This window comes from Galendromus occidentalis, unplaced genomic scaffold, assembly GCF_000255335.2.
Source record: "Galendromus occidentalis unplaced genomic scaffold, Mocc_1.1 scf7180000077524, whole genome shotgun sequence".
NCBI lineage: Eukaryota > Metazoa > Arthropoda > Arachnida > Mesostigmata > Phytoseiidae > Galendromus > Galendromus occidentalis.
The window spans coordinates 1,893,041-1,906,649 of NW_003805512.1; the positions used below are offsets into that span (position 1 = coordinate 1,893,041).

General features: G+C 49.7%; 2 protein-coding genes across 2 annotated transcripts; both read left to right on the top strand.

Moving 5' to 3' along the window:
* Positions 1-475: 475 nt before the first annotated feature.
* Positions 476-11,182, top strand: Prdm13 (PR/SET domain 13). Its single transcript, XM_003747752.2, has 7 exons — positions 476-604; positions 692-840; positions 1,049-1,143; positions 1,298-1,562; positions 1,673-1,880; positions 5,804-5,836; positions 10,853-11,182. Exons 1-7 carry the CDS (start codon positions 476-478, stop codon positions 11,180-11,182), a joined length of 1,209 nt encoding a protein of 402 aa, XP_003747800.2.
* Positions 2,488-3,147, top strand: LOC100903526 (uncharacterized). Its single transcript, XM_003747579.1, has 3 exons — positions 2,488-2,603; positions 2,735-2,890; positions 3,002-3,147. The coding sequence occupies exons 1-3, from the start codon at positions 2,531-2,533 to the stop codon at positions 3,133-3,135; spliced, it is 363 nt and encodes a 120-aa protein (XP_003747627.1). The 5' UTR covers positions 2,488-2,530; the 3' UTR covers positions 3,136-3,147.
* Positions 11,183-13,609: the final 2,427 nt, after the last annotated feature.

Here is a 13,609-nt window from a genome sequence, read left to right on the forward strand (position 1 = left end):
ATCCCGAGGATAATTATCCATCCGTCTCTTCCTCCGGGCGCAGGAACATGCTGACATGTCTCGCCGGGCTGAAGGGAAAAGGAAGGCTGCCCAGAGAGACATGCTGAGGAACCATGGTGTGGCCCGATCTCATGAGTCGTCATGAGTCATGAGCTTTCAAGAACCTTGAATCTACTTGAAGCACATCGAATGACGGCTGCGACACCGGTGCTTGGACTAGGACAACGACGACTAGAGCTCGAGCTCCTGAGACCACCTCCGATCCCTTTCCACAAGGACAACACGACGACATCCACATGTGACACCCGCCACTTGCAGTCGACAGGTGGAACACCGAACTACACTGGTATCTGCGGAGTCTCTCCGGAAGTGGTACAGGACCCGATGCCAGATCGACGTAGCCAATATCCACCGATCGAAAAATACCGGCATTTGTGATCCCCTGCTTCTGACCGACTGAAGTTCAGTGCTCATCATGATCGAGAAAGAAACCTGCGTGATTGCTGCGGAATATCTACCGGTGGGCATAATTTCCATGCCTGTGAGTGCGGACGTGCCTCTGGAGAAAATACTGAAGTGTCGTCTTCCTGAAGCAGAGTACAAGGTAAATCGGAATTCTTCTAAGCCGGACGATCCTGCTTGGAGAAACGCCACTGAACTCGCTGTGAAGTTCTGGATTCAATTTTCCCAGGTCGAGGTTGATCGTGGAGTTCTGAAGCTCCGCAATTCCCCGTGTAGGGACGCGGAACTGTCTTCGTTGATGCGCCTGGCGCCAGATATCCACGAACAAAACGTGGCGCTGGTGAAGACGGCGAATTTCTACGTCCTGCAAACCACAAGGTGAGTGCTGATAATCTATCAGAAGAGCAGGAAAGCTAATTTAATTTCAACACTCTGCATCCAAATGAGATTTAGTAAACTTTTTGTGGCGTTGGCTGCTCGCCGGCTAATTGTTATCTGCTCTATACGCCACTTCAAGCATTCAGCCCGACTGAAGGATCCGAGACTTCGAGGCACGCTATCACGCAAATAAACCAAATTTTTACAGAGCAATTCAGGCTGGCGAGGAGCTTCGTTTCTGGTTCAACCTTGAAACGAGCTGTGAACTTCACATCCCAGTGCTAACTCCTCGACACATATTGGGTGAGAATTCGTTTATCTTCGATCGATGGCTTCAATGAGCTCAAACTCCACAAATTCCGGGGAGAATAAGAAAAGATATTTCCATCTGCGGAATCGGCAGGCGGACAGTCTGAATTGCTAGTGAAAGACTAATAAAATGAAATACTGATCTCAGGCAATCAAAGATATGTGTGCGATTCATGTGATGCGACCTTCCCTCAACCGAATATACTCAAAGCTCATCTATGTTTGAATCGATGCTCCACCGATACTTTACGCGATACGCGGATTGAGCACGAAGTCGGTTTGGCCATGACTCCCGAAACGAACACTTCGAACACCTCGAATGATGACGAAGATGAAGATGATTTATCGTTGACCGGCGATTCCCGGAAGAAAGGACACATGTGCATGTTTTGCGGGAAAGTTTACTCGAGACGGTAAGTCTAAGCCGTTCCAGCTACGTCAGAGGCCAATGAATCGAATATAAAATCTCGGTGTATCCCGTTGCTTGCGTTCGTATTGATTCCATTGGATCACTCCATTCCAGATATGGGCTCAAAATACATGTACGAACGCATACCGGATACAAACCTCTTCAATGCCGATTTTGTCAACGACCCTTCAGCGATCCGTCGAATCTCAATAAACACGTCAGGCTCCATGCCGAACTAGATTCTCCGTACAGGTGTTCCCTGTGTGACAAAGCGCTGGTCCGGAAGCGAGATCTAGAGAGACACCTCAAAACGAAGCATTGTGTACCATGAAACGATCATGCACAATCTCTGAAGACGGAGGCCCGCCGCCCGAGGCACACCTTCTGATCAGTGACACTCCCAATGAGACTCGCTGGAAGGAGCCTTTCGCCGGAATGGAGCGCTCTTTGCAGTTGTGATTTTCGGAGCGCAGGAGCGAGCCGAATACCATAGATAGGGATGAGAATCAGAAGCGAATATCTCATGACTGTAATATAGAAGATTGGATGTGTATCCTGTCAATGACTTCAAGACGTGCCAAATATCCATGTTACCCAGCTCGATGCTACGAGGATGCGCGCCGGAGCTCAAATAAACCAGATTCTCCATAAGGAAGAAGCAATGGCCCGAGTCAATCCTATTGTGCAGCTCCGCTGGTTCGCGGAAGTACAGGCATGGTTCGATAAGTGTACGATCGCTTCCGACTCTGTCCAGCAGACATGATCCATTCTCGCCGTGTGTTCGAGAAGTTGGACTCCATATACACAGACCTTCGTTTTTATACAACTCGAAGATCGCCTCACACTCTCCTGCCAATGCCTAGGCTCCCCGATCTCGGGTTTCTTGTTGAACAAAGAGCAAAAATCTTATAAACAGCTCCTTCAGAGTGGGATCCGGACTTCTTTGATGAGCATTCGCTTCCGTCATCCGGCATGCGGGCTTCATCGCTAAGCCTAGTAATTCTCTGGTGCTCAGCGTGCCTGGTTCACGGCCAATTCTTCAGCGGTCGGTAATTCACTTTTCGGAGAGGAAAAAACAAGTGAAAATTCGGACATCTAGACCTACATATGTATACGACCCCTTTGGTGACAGCACGGCGAGCTCACAAATTCTCGTTCTCGAAATCCCTGATATAGCTCTGTTCGGTTGCCGGAATGAAGCCGTCGTGAACGCCTGCCCCCTCGATTGCGATCTTGGGAAGGACACGTCATCGTGCATCGTCTGCGTTTGTCCTCCGTGCATTGTATGTCCCAGTGGTTGCTATCGGGGAAGCGTCACAGGGGGATTGAACGGTAAGGCTCCGCTATGTTTGTATCTATGCGTGATTTGCTTGACCTCCGAAGCCTCCGCTGCTGAGACTTCGAATCTGCGGATGATGTGATTCGTTTCAACCCGCGTTTCAGGAGAATGCCCGGGGTGTGCTTCGGTCGCTGCATGCGTTCGACGTCGAGGAATCTTCCGCAGCAATGATCCAGACCCTCAGAGGCAGAGCGAAGCGATATCGAGCGATAGTCATCTTCTGAATCTTGAAAAATAAAATACTGTTGAGGTCCCCGGTGAATCTTATTAGAGATACATCGTTAGTCAAGACTCCGAAAATCGCTTAAGAATCATCAAGCGGACATCTACCAGAGCTCCGATATCAGTGGAGAAATTCGACCACAGAGGAAGACTCGACTTTGAGCGCGGAGCCAGTCCTGCCTCAAAACTCCCTGCTTCACACGATCGTGCGGGGTCCATGAATGGTCCCTTCTATCGGCTCATTCACTGAGCCTGCGATAAGTAGACGAAGTCTGGACGGCGGTGCTCACCACCGTCACTCGCGACGCGACGCCGACGGTTCCACGGATTTGCAAACTATGTATGATCGGACAAAGCGAAACATAAAAAAAATATCTTTTCATCCCCCAGGAGCTTGTTCGGCAAGCGGTCCTGTGGATCATAGGAGTGACCCGTTCCGTGCTCGGCGTAACGTTTCATGTTGTCGACTATTTGTATTCGGCGAGCTCCGAACTTAACATGGATTAATAGCCGGCGGACGCTTATTCTCTGTTCCTTTTGTAAATCGAATGAAAAACGTTGCTTTTTCTCTTCGCCTTTCTGTTGTTGAGGGAACAACCTCGGGTCGGCTGGCTGGTACTTCAGATACTTTTGTGAAGACTAGCTGACGCTTCTGCTAGAGCCGCCGCCGCCGCGCTGCCGTCATCGGCGGGAATCACCGACTCGGGTTGCCATCTTTTGTTACATTGAAACAGCGGTCTGCGAAGGAACAAATCTCCATCATTCTTCCATTTTTCGACAACGGTTGCGGCGGCGATGACGACGATGATGATGATATCTAAAAAATTAGAGACGTCTGTCAAAATTCGCCAAACAGATAGCGGACTTCAATGCTTGAGTTATGAACCGCGGCCACCGCCTCTCTACTTGTCAAATGGTGCCCGAGTTCCGTCAGTCGGCATCGATTACAGCAGCAGCGGATGATGTCGGCGGACAGCTCCGGTGCTACCGGAGCCCAGAGAAGAGTCGGCCAGAAACCTATTGGAGTTTTTTTTGAGATTACGCTCCGAGTCATGCGCTTTGGCCGTTCAGAGGGGTCACATCCCTCGATGCCACGATAACGACGTTGCTGCCCACCGCTTGCGATGGCGTCCTTCGCCGGCCTTCCCAAAAACTACCACCCATTATAGGCAGTGATGGCGACACCAACTTCATGGACGCAACTCGTTCGCGAGCCTCATGCGGATAATCGATTCAGGCCCAAGAGGAGTGACCAGATTCCCCTCCGCATTGAGCTCCTTGCAGACTATTTCATGTGGACGCACGCGAATTCTGCTCCAAACTGAACAGCTCTCAGCGTCGACTGACGAGTAGGAGTTGGCAGACGGAAGGAGAATCATCCAATCGGGATATCTGGAAATATAGAGACTTTGGCATAGTATCAGAAGCTGTGATAGCGACACTGGAATATATGTATGCCCCACCGCCAGTTCGGCTTTTCTTAGATGGGAATCAATCTGATGAGATTTATGATTTCGTCCGGTGATGCGTGAACTGAAATTTCGGGGAGTCGTCGATTCATAGATGCTCCAGGCGGGAACTACACAGGTCGCCCGTGGTCCTCGCATTCAGCGCGCCCATCCGGCGGACGACGTCGGCTCAGCTTCGTCCGACGCTCTTGGTAAGATCTCTTGGGGCTGTGCTCGAAACCATGTGTGTGGGTAGAATTAGTCGTAGGGGGATGTTTTGAAGCGACGGGGGAGCAGTGAAAGACCGATCAGTCGGTATTTGGGAAGGTCGGTTGACCCACGGGCGGTCGGCACCTACGGTTCGCATCGGATTCGGTTTTATCGAATTCGGTGTGCCGCGAGAGGGAATTTTGTTGCTTGTACCGGTGAGCTCACGTCCTCCGGCTTCGGATTCCATGAGCGCGAAGTCTTGAGATTTTCTTTTCCGAGCTTGCGTCATCCACAGGAGCTCGGAAATATCCTTGAGGAGGAAAGAAGAAAACATCGCTGAAGGCTACCGAGTCCTGAATTGCACGGAGCGATCTCTCGAGAGATTTTCTTTCCAAACATTTCGCTGGGTCGCGTGGGGAGATGGGCAGGAGGAACCGATCACATTGGCTCGATAGGAGTTCAATCTTCCGGAGGTCGAGTGGACTCACTGAACGGAGCATGATCTGAGTGAAGACCTCGATTAACGGGAAGTAAAAAATAGGGGTATTCGTTCTGAGAAAAACCCCAAAACTGGTGACCGCACGCTTCTTTACTACTGCAGCATAACACAACGGAATTCTACAGATAACATCGACCGAAAACTTCTAGACGGCGAGCCGATAAAAACCTTCCCGAAGAACCGGCGAGCTCGACGAATCGGAATAGCTCCAATCTTCTGAGAAAAACCCTCGCTTCAGAAGAGGCGTTGGACACAAATGTAGCGGATGAAGAAATGAGTAAAAAGCACGCCACTGTTTATCCATAATTAACATGCAGGATTCACTTGAGAAATTTCTGCTCCCAAATTAAATCCATAGCCTGCCGTAGGGCCGGATCTGAAAGTACGAAATAAAGCCTCCGGGTCAAATCTCGATCATTATCTTCGCTGAGATCCGTATGCGAGTGATTTTTCCGTCAAGTGAGGCGACATCAATTCGAGGCGGAAAGAGAGCAATCGGCTCTCATCTTGTCTCGCTGGTTGTCCAGGTTCGGAAAGAAACGGCGACACGTCCGACAACAGCCGAACGCGGCACTGACCTAATTTGCCTTGAATCGAACCACGGTATTCTTCTCACCCCATTGATGACCAGCGTCGCCGAGGGTTGTCGAGGGAAAAGGAGAACAGGGAGGGTCTACATCCTGGCCTCTTCTCCTCTCCGTTATCCGGACACGCGGCAGTGACAATCATTGGGCGACGCTATTTCAGTGAGCGAGGGCATCTGTTTGTATGCGCGCGTAAGTCGTCGGCTGTTGATGCTACGATTCATTCTTCCATCATCTCAATGCCGAAAATCTGTCAGAATCTGCAGAGCGGTATGCATATGGGTTCCACAGGAGCCATTCGAGGGTTGAGCACGTCGAGCTTTCCATAACATTGACGACAGTGCTTCTTCCGAATTCATCTCATGCCAAGACGGTCTGCGACTCTGCATCCCCTGCTCAGAAGTGAGTCTCATAGGAGACCCTATACACGATGACATGGCCTCGCAAACACGATGATGCATAGAGCATTGGTTGGATGATGCTCGGAAGCGCGGCTCGTCTCATCAGAAGAGACTCTCCGCCGGGTTCCCGAATGGAATTCAATGCTCAGACAAAAAGGCTCTAGTCGATGGATCGGCCACGGGCGACGCAGCGGATTGCACGAGTCCGGATACAGAAAGGCTGCTCCCCCCCCCCCCTCTCCCACCTATCTCCGGGAAGGGATACCCTCAAACCTAATCCGAAAATTCTCTTCTGCCGTGTAGCTTTCTGGTGGGTACACTTCGCAAGCTCAATGATCAGAGAGCAATAATATAAGAGAAAGACTTTCCAAGATGCGAGACGATTTCATTATTTGCGTTCAGAACGATATATCGCCGAAGTCGATAACCGGCATCGACAGACTGAAGGACCGATCAATCGCCTGGCAGATGAATCGAAAGAACGTTGTGTCTGTCGAAAAAAATAGTTTGTTCCGAATACGGATTTTTCTCAATGATCCGACAGGCAATCGAGTTCCGCCGAAAGTAAACACGCATCTCGTTCGCCTTTCGCGTTCTTCGACTTTGTCTTCCACCGTAGTGAACTGGCTCTATCTATGTGGTTTTTCGCGTATGATTTTTCTTTGCGGCTATTCCATTCTGTCGCTTGGTTCCATGTTCGATGATTGTTCATCAGAAAGCAGCTGTATTGGTTCCGTTCTTCGCCAACTCGAAGGCAAGATTGACATGTGTTCTCCACCCGCAACTGATAACTCATCTACTTGCGGACGGCAACCTCCATAGTCCCCATCAGCGGCTGCGCCTCTCTATTGATTCCTCGCTCGTTTCTGATTGTGAGCTATTCTTTCTCTTCTGATTCAGCGGAATTCCTCCGAACAAACCACCCCAATGAGTTTGACTTTCAATGTATGTCCTGTCGGCTGATTATAATCAGAGAATACGTCGACACGAAGTTCGAGAGGCTCTCTTCATGTTCCCTCAATTTATGGAGAAGGCAACTCGCCTACGGTCATCGGTATGAATTTACGTTTTAATGGTTCCTCGCCGATGAATAATCATGAATTCCACTCAAGACTCACATGGAACACGTTTCTTCACGAGGGAATATAAACGCGGGTCGCAGACGAAAGTCGAACGGAGTGCTCTGCATGTGGATGCTATGCTATCAGCTTCCCCGGCTGAAAGTATCGAGCTGTAGATTCGATTCGCGAATGGTTCCATTGGGTTAAGTCAGGACTGGTCTAGTCGAGTGAAACCGCGTCCACTGAAGCGTCGACATTTCACGGTCTTCGAGCGTTTCCGATGGTTCGTTTTAACATTTCTCTCCATGCTGTTTTCGCATACGGCGCCGACATGAAGATCGGCGGATGGGTGTGTCCCTGGAAATCTGACGCCATATTTATTCATGAATCGAATGGAGCTACGAGTCGCGCCGCAAAGCCCTCAAGAAACTAAAGGACTCTGCCACGGTATCTCAGTTGTTTCTCACGCGCAAGAATAATACAATTCTGACCTCAGGAATTCACAAATGTTCGTAGGTATTGACTCGCGTCCATCTCGAATCTCTCCGATTGCCGCTCGTTCGCAGGAGGATTGTTACGAAACAGTGGACTCTGCGTTCCGGAACTTCCTGATGGAAGCCGAATCGGGGACTATTATCTAGAGGAAGATAACGCAAGGGATTGACGCTCTCTCGGGCTGATGTCGCAGCGGGTGCTCGAGACAATGAGATCTCTTCTGCTCCGCATCAATATTTAGCGCCAGATGCCGCTCCGTGATATTTGCGGACTAAGAAAATCCGGAAGTTCCTCGTTCGAAGTTGGCAACTAGTTTCCCCGCTCTGTGACTCCAGTACCTGAGTAATTGAAGTGTCTCAGGACTTTTGTGCTCTCTGACTTGTGTGATCGCGGAAAATTGAGTTCTCAATCGATGACGGCAATATTCCTGCCCCTGCGTTTCAGATCGAAGCGTGATCTGTGAGTCGTAAGAAGTGGGCCCGCGTTTTGGTCTATAGCCGAAGAGTGGGAAGAAGAGAACATTTTTAATTTCGTGTTTCATTGTCAATTGCTACGCTGAAAACTCGCCGACGGGAAGTCCTGTTTGCGTCGGTCGACATGGGCTGTAGTGAGCGAAGCCGGAGCGGAGAAGGATCTTTCTCATTGATACTTCTGTCGCTGACGTATAAGGCCTGCCATCGAATCCGACTCACTTAGCAGTAGAGCCGCCGAGCAGTAGCCCTGGGGAACTGGGTATTACATCAGGGAGCAACAACAAATTTTCACGTGAAGATTCGGAATTCATGTCCAACGCGGCTCAAGGTGTGGAACAGCATAGGAGTTCCACCCTCCGACGACTTCGAGTGATTCTCCGTATCGCTTCTATGGCCCGTGCGACTTGACAGAACTTTCGCGCCGCCTACTGAATATGTCCTTCCCGTTTTAATCGGATTCAACTAGAGAATAATTCTCTTGAAGCACCGAGTAGTGTTATAGCGCATTGAATGACGAACAGTGATGAAAAATCATAAACAATGATGTAAAATAACGTACAATGATGATATAATGAATAATCTATGGAAGTCCGTATTAGAACTAACATAATCCCGCGTCAATATGTCTAAAGTTGATGACGGATAATAATGAGCAATTATTAATCATATAGGAAAATGGTTCGTTTGCTTGAATGGATGAAGAGAATAATGAAGGAAAATGAGAAGAAATAATGAAGAAATCCACGCTGGTGGTCAAATTCCGTGGGAACGAATCGTAGATCTCGTTGTTAATATTAGGTACTATTGCATTAAAAAGAATTACATAATGAACAATGATGGGAAATAACGAATAATAATGAACAGTATTGAATCGTGATGAATAATTATAAATAATCATGAATAATGATAAATCACAATGAACAATAATGAATAATGAGCATTAATGAGCAATAATGACCGGTACTGAAGAGTAATGAATGATGATGAACAGTGATTAAAAACTATGAATAAAAGTTTTCAAGGATTAATTATTCATGATGAACGATAACGGATATTCAAGAACGAAGATGTATTGGGATTTCCAGGCCGGATTTCGTCACATGGCTGGACTTGAGCTCTGACCGAGAAACTTTGAATCCACTGAACGGCGTTCGCTATAAGCACACAGCATCTTCCGCGTTCAATGATTGAGTTTTACGACAAACGCGTAGCCTGCGTCACAAGTAACCGACCCACCGAGCCGCCATCCACCATTCAAGTGGGCCGAATGGTAGTACCATACGCGTCCACGATTCTCTCAGAATCGCGGTCCGTAGAGCGAGCACGGGATAATGTCCCCTGGGGAACAGTTTTCGTGTGCTTGACGTAATGCTGTGAGTACCGCAAGCAGGGCCCGGAGCTGGAGAATCGCATTCCCAACACATTCTGAAAGCTCGTCGCTCCCTGCACTCACAAATTGATGGACCTATCCCGCCCACGACTCACTCCGGAGTCAGCTTTTTCCACAATCACATTTGGGGTCTTGGATGACCCTCCCGCTCCTGATAGCACTTGTGCTCGCTCGCCGCAAGCTTTCATAAAAGTAAATATGGTGATCAGCATCAGTATTCACCCCTCTTCAAGCTATTTAATATATCGTCAAATTCGCACGAAATTCGTGGTGTAACGAGCACTCCGTGGCTTCGTCTTCCTTGACGTCTGCCCGCTCCCGTGTTATCACCATTATTACCGGAGGATTCTTCATCATTCGCACCTTCACAGAAATCTGCAACTAAGTTACAACTGTAGAAATGTTCTGAACTGAAAACTTCAGAAACGCTCAATCACAGAACGAATTCTTCGGATTACGAACGGACGTCACGCCTGTCGCGGACTTCATGCCCAAAGTTTCTAGAGAAACAATAACACCATGTCGGAAGTCGCTTCTCTGGAAGCGGCCGGCTCACACAAATCTCTCGTCCAGGCGATCGTCACTGCTTCGGCGCCATAATCGTTCCTCAGTCAGTATCTCGCAGTGCTCGCTCACACCAGAACGCCGCCCATGTCAATGATTAACACTTCATAAGTCTTCGGTACTATTTGTCTAGTCTCGAAGCTCATAAGCCGGAGGAGGTCGGTGCCGGCCGTCCGCCGCTCGCGTCCGCCAGCCGGCCAGGCTTTTCTTCAAAGTCGATCGTCTCGCTTGTTGTTGTGGTCGACGCTGCTTGTCTCGAAATGGACTCAGTGAGTTTTTTGCCTGCCGGCCCGTTCATTCGTTCGTTCAGGCGCTGCGGAGGAGGGGGAGGAGCATTACCGACATCAAAGTCCAGTCTACCTCGTGCAGCCCTGCGGAGGGTTCCTGTAAAGCGCCCGCTTCCCTTTCTTCCATTACTGCTGCTTTAGCTCGTTCGCTGTCTTTCCCTGTTCGCAAAACAACAGCGAATTGACAGAGACTGACGGATCATCGTAGACCTTCTAGTCGCCGCTGTGGGCTTCGCAACGCAAGGGACAACCCAACACCCAGGTCGTCGCCGCTGCCGAGCAGCGGGCATGAGTTCGAATACCAGATCGAGTCGGACACAGATGACGACGAGCAGTGTCTCAGCGACAGCAATAATAGTTGACGCCTCCGGGGAAGAATCGAGACATTACCCGATCATTGCAGTTATCCGTTGCACGTCGCGTCGTCGCTCGGAGAATTGGTTCCGTATAGCTCTCACGGTCCATAGAGGGAGCCAGGGAGGAGCTCTTTTGATAGCAGGAGTCGCGAGTTTTTTCCTGCCGTGGAGCACGATTGTGCCGAAGGGTCGCTTCATGGGTGGTCCTCTATCCTTATCTCATCCTCTTTTAATGCAAAGTGTGAAAATGAGCATCATCCTGCGACGATCGGAAGCCACAGAGCGTGTAGTATGAGCCGCCAACTTGGATGAAGTCTTTCTCGGCCACGAGACTAGATTCTAGTCTCGAGCAGAAACGCGCACTTCGAGCGCTGCCAAAGCGTAATTTCAGTCTGAGGTCCCGATAATAATTCGTGGCGTCGAGATAGCCAACACGCGCACTCTTTTCTCGGGAATCCGGCGAAGTTTGGCAATAATGTCCATAGCGATCTTCGCCTGTCGTTTTCGCTGCGGCTCTTGCTGTTCTATCGTTGATTGAGAAGGCGAACTTTCTCCCGGAATTGGTTGAACATGAATCATCGTTCCCGATTAGAAACTCCTCAGATTCGGCCAGGCTCTGAGATGGATTCCCTGGTTGTGTGTGATACTGATTTGGACTGCTTGGGTCCAGGAACGTATCGATGTCAAACAGCCGAATGCTTTGCGTTAATGGGCGCCACTCTTAATGGACTCAGCCGAAGAGCGTCTCGAGTTTCTTGTCAGACGACATAACATTATAGGCTGCAGCGACTGACGCAGCCACTGTAATAATCTGTTCCGAGTCTCTCGATGGCTCCTCATTTCCAGAAGCGAGCCAGACGTGTCTGGTGCGGCTACCACCGTCGCCGAAGTCAGCCCGTTTGTTTGTTGCTGCTGCTGTCTAGAAGCTACCATCAGTTTAGAGCGATATTGCGCCTATTGAACCGCAGGTGATTCGCTGCATTCGGATACATTGTTGCTGGAGCTGGGCTTGTTGAAAGAGTATTCGATGAATCTTCATGAATTCGGGGGGAGAAAGCAAACATACAGCCATGGTCATCGAGCACGAAAGGGCAGTTTTTCCACTCTGCGAGGCTATTGAGAACGATCGCAGTAGGCTGAGAGCTGCGGAATCCAGGGCATTTCCAAGATCGTCTCCCGAACATCCTCCCATCAATTCGTCCTCTAACTGCTTTTGGCCGCAGTAATCATGAGAGACCCCGTTATTGATCCTTCCGTCACATAGCTACATAATCTTCCCCGACCTTCAGGTCCTGACCCAGTCAGCTCAGGGGGCCATAGTCCCAAAGGCATCATTAGGCGACTCGCGTCATTGCCAGAGAGGACAGAGACAAAAACCTTGGTTCGCAAGCTCTGAGGACATCCACAAGGTGAGGATACTCCAAAATGGGGATCAGACGCTCTGGCAGCGACTTTCGGATTTGACTGAGGTAATGACAAAGCATCGCAGATACTCTCCGCTGGGCACCCCATCGGAAACTGATCGGAAAATTTTGACTCTTGGGAGTGATTCGGGCGCTAATGAAGATAATGTCGACGGAGAGAAACTTCGCCCTTACGACGTCGGTCGGAGCAAACTCCTCATGTTCCGTGACGATAGGACGCAGGTAGGCAGGAGAAGTGACGGGCGCGCACCACAGCGAGCTTCGACGGCCTAAGCATTTTGGACATCGCCTTCGACGAATTTTTCCCACGGTTCGGCAGCACTAACGGCAGCGACGTCGAGCCTCTCTTGCGTTTTCGAGAACCAGGTGGAGCGAAAGAATACATGCGATACGCTGACACACGCCATCTTTCAGGGCCGCGAGCTAACGAGCGAGCGCCCTCTGAAAATGTCAGCCATGGAAGCAAAGTTGGTTGGTCAAATCCGCGAAGCTTGCGTATACGTTCACCGATGAAGGAACGGCGGAGTACCCTCGTCTGACTTGCAAGCTGCGGGGGCGCTCGATTCCGAATCCTCGTGATGGCCTGCGTCCGGGTCGGGCTGAGGTCCCTCCACGAAATTCCTCATCGTTGCACAGAGTTTGCGGTAGTCCCGCCGTCTGCATACCATGCGGATATCTCGCGGATTTCTCTCTTTCTCTGAATCCGTATTGGTGGTGATGAGGTGGTCTGACCCCACTCTCAGCCGCTCGGAACTCTGTCAATGGGAGCACCGGATGCTCCGTGAAGGGGATACTTCGTTCTTGAAAAATCATTGGAGTGTTTCGCAAAAATCCAGACAGAGGTTCTCATTGTGCAAGGATTTATATTTCCCGCTGTTTTTCAACCGCTTGCTATCTCGGTGACTGGCTGATTTGCTAGTTATGGGATCGTTCGTTCCGTAGTATGCGACTGAGGTCACTCCTACGATGAAATATATATGTTACGACCCTTCCACAAATAGCCGTGCTTGTTTTCGGCGTCTTCTCGCACCTCACCTTCTTTGAGGTAGTGCGGCGTTAAATTCTTACACTAGCTCCGAAAAAGAGGGGGAAGCGCCGACTCGGCGGAAAAAGTCTTCAAAAACTGCCTGCAGTGCCGCACGATATCGTATCAAGCTGGATTCGAATGTAGAAAAAATTGAGACGGATTCCGCCGTGGCGTTTACTCGACTCGGATGAATGCATTCTATTCGGCGTAGGGTTTGTTCATTTACCGTGAACGGATCCAGAATTCAGGCATGATAAGAAGAATCCAGAGC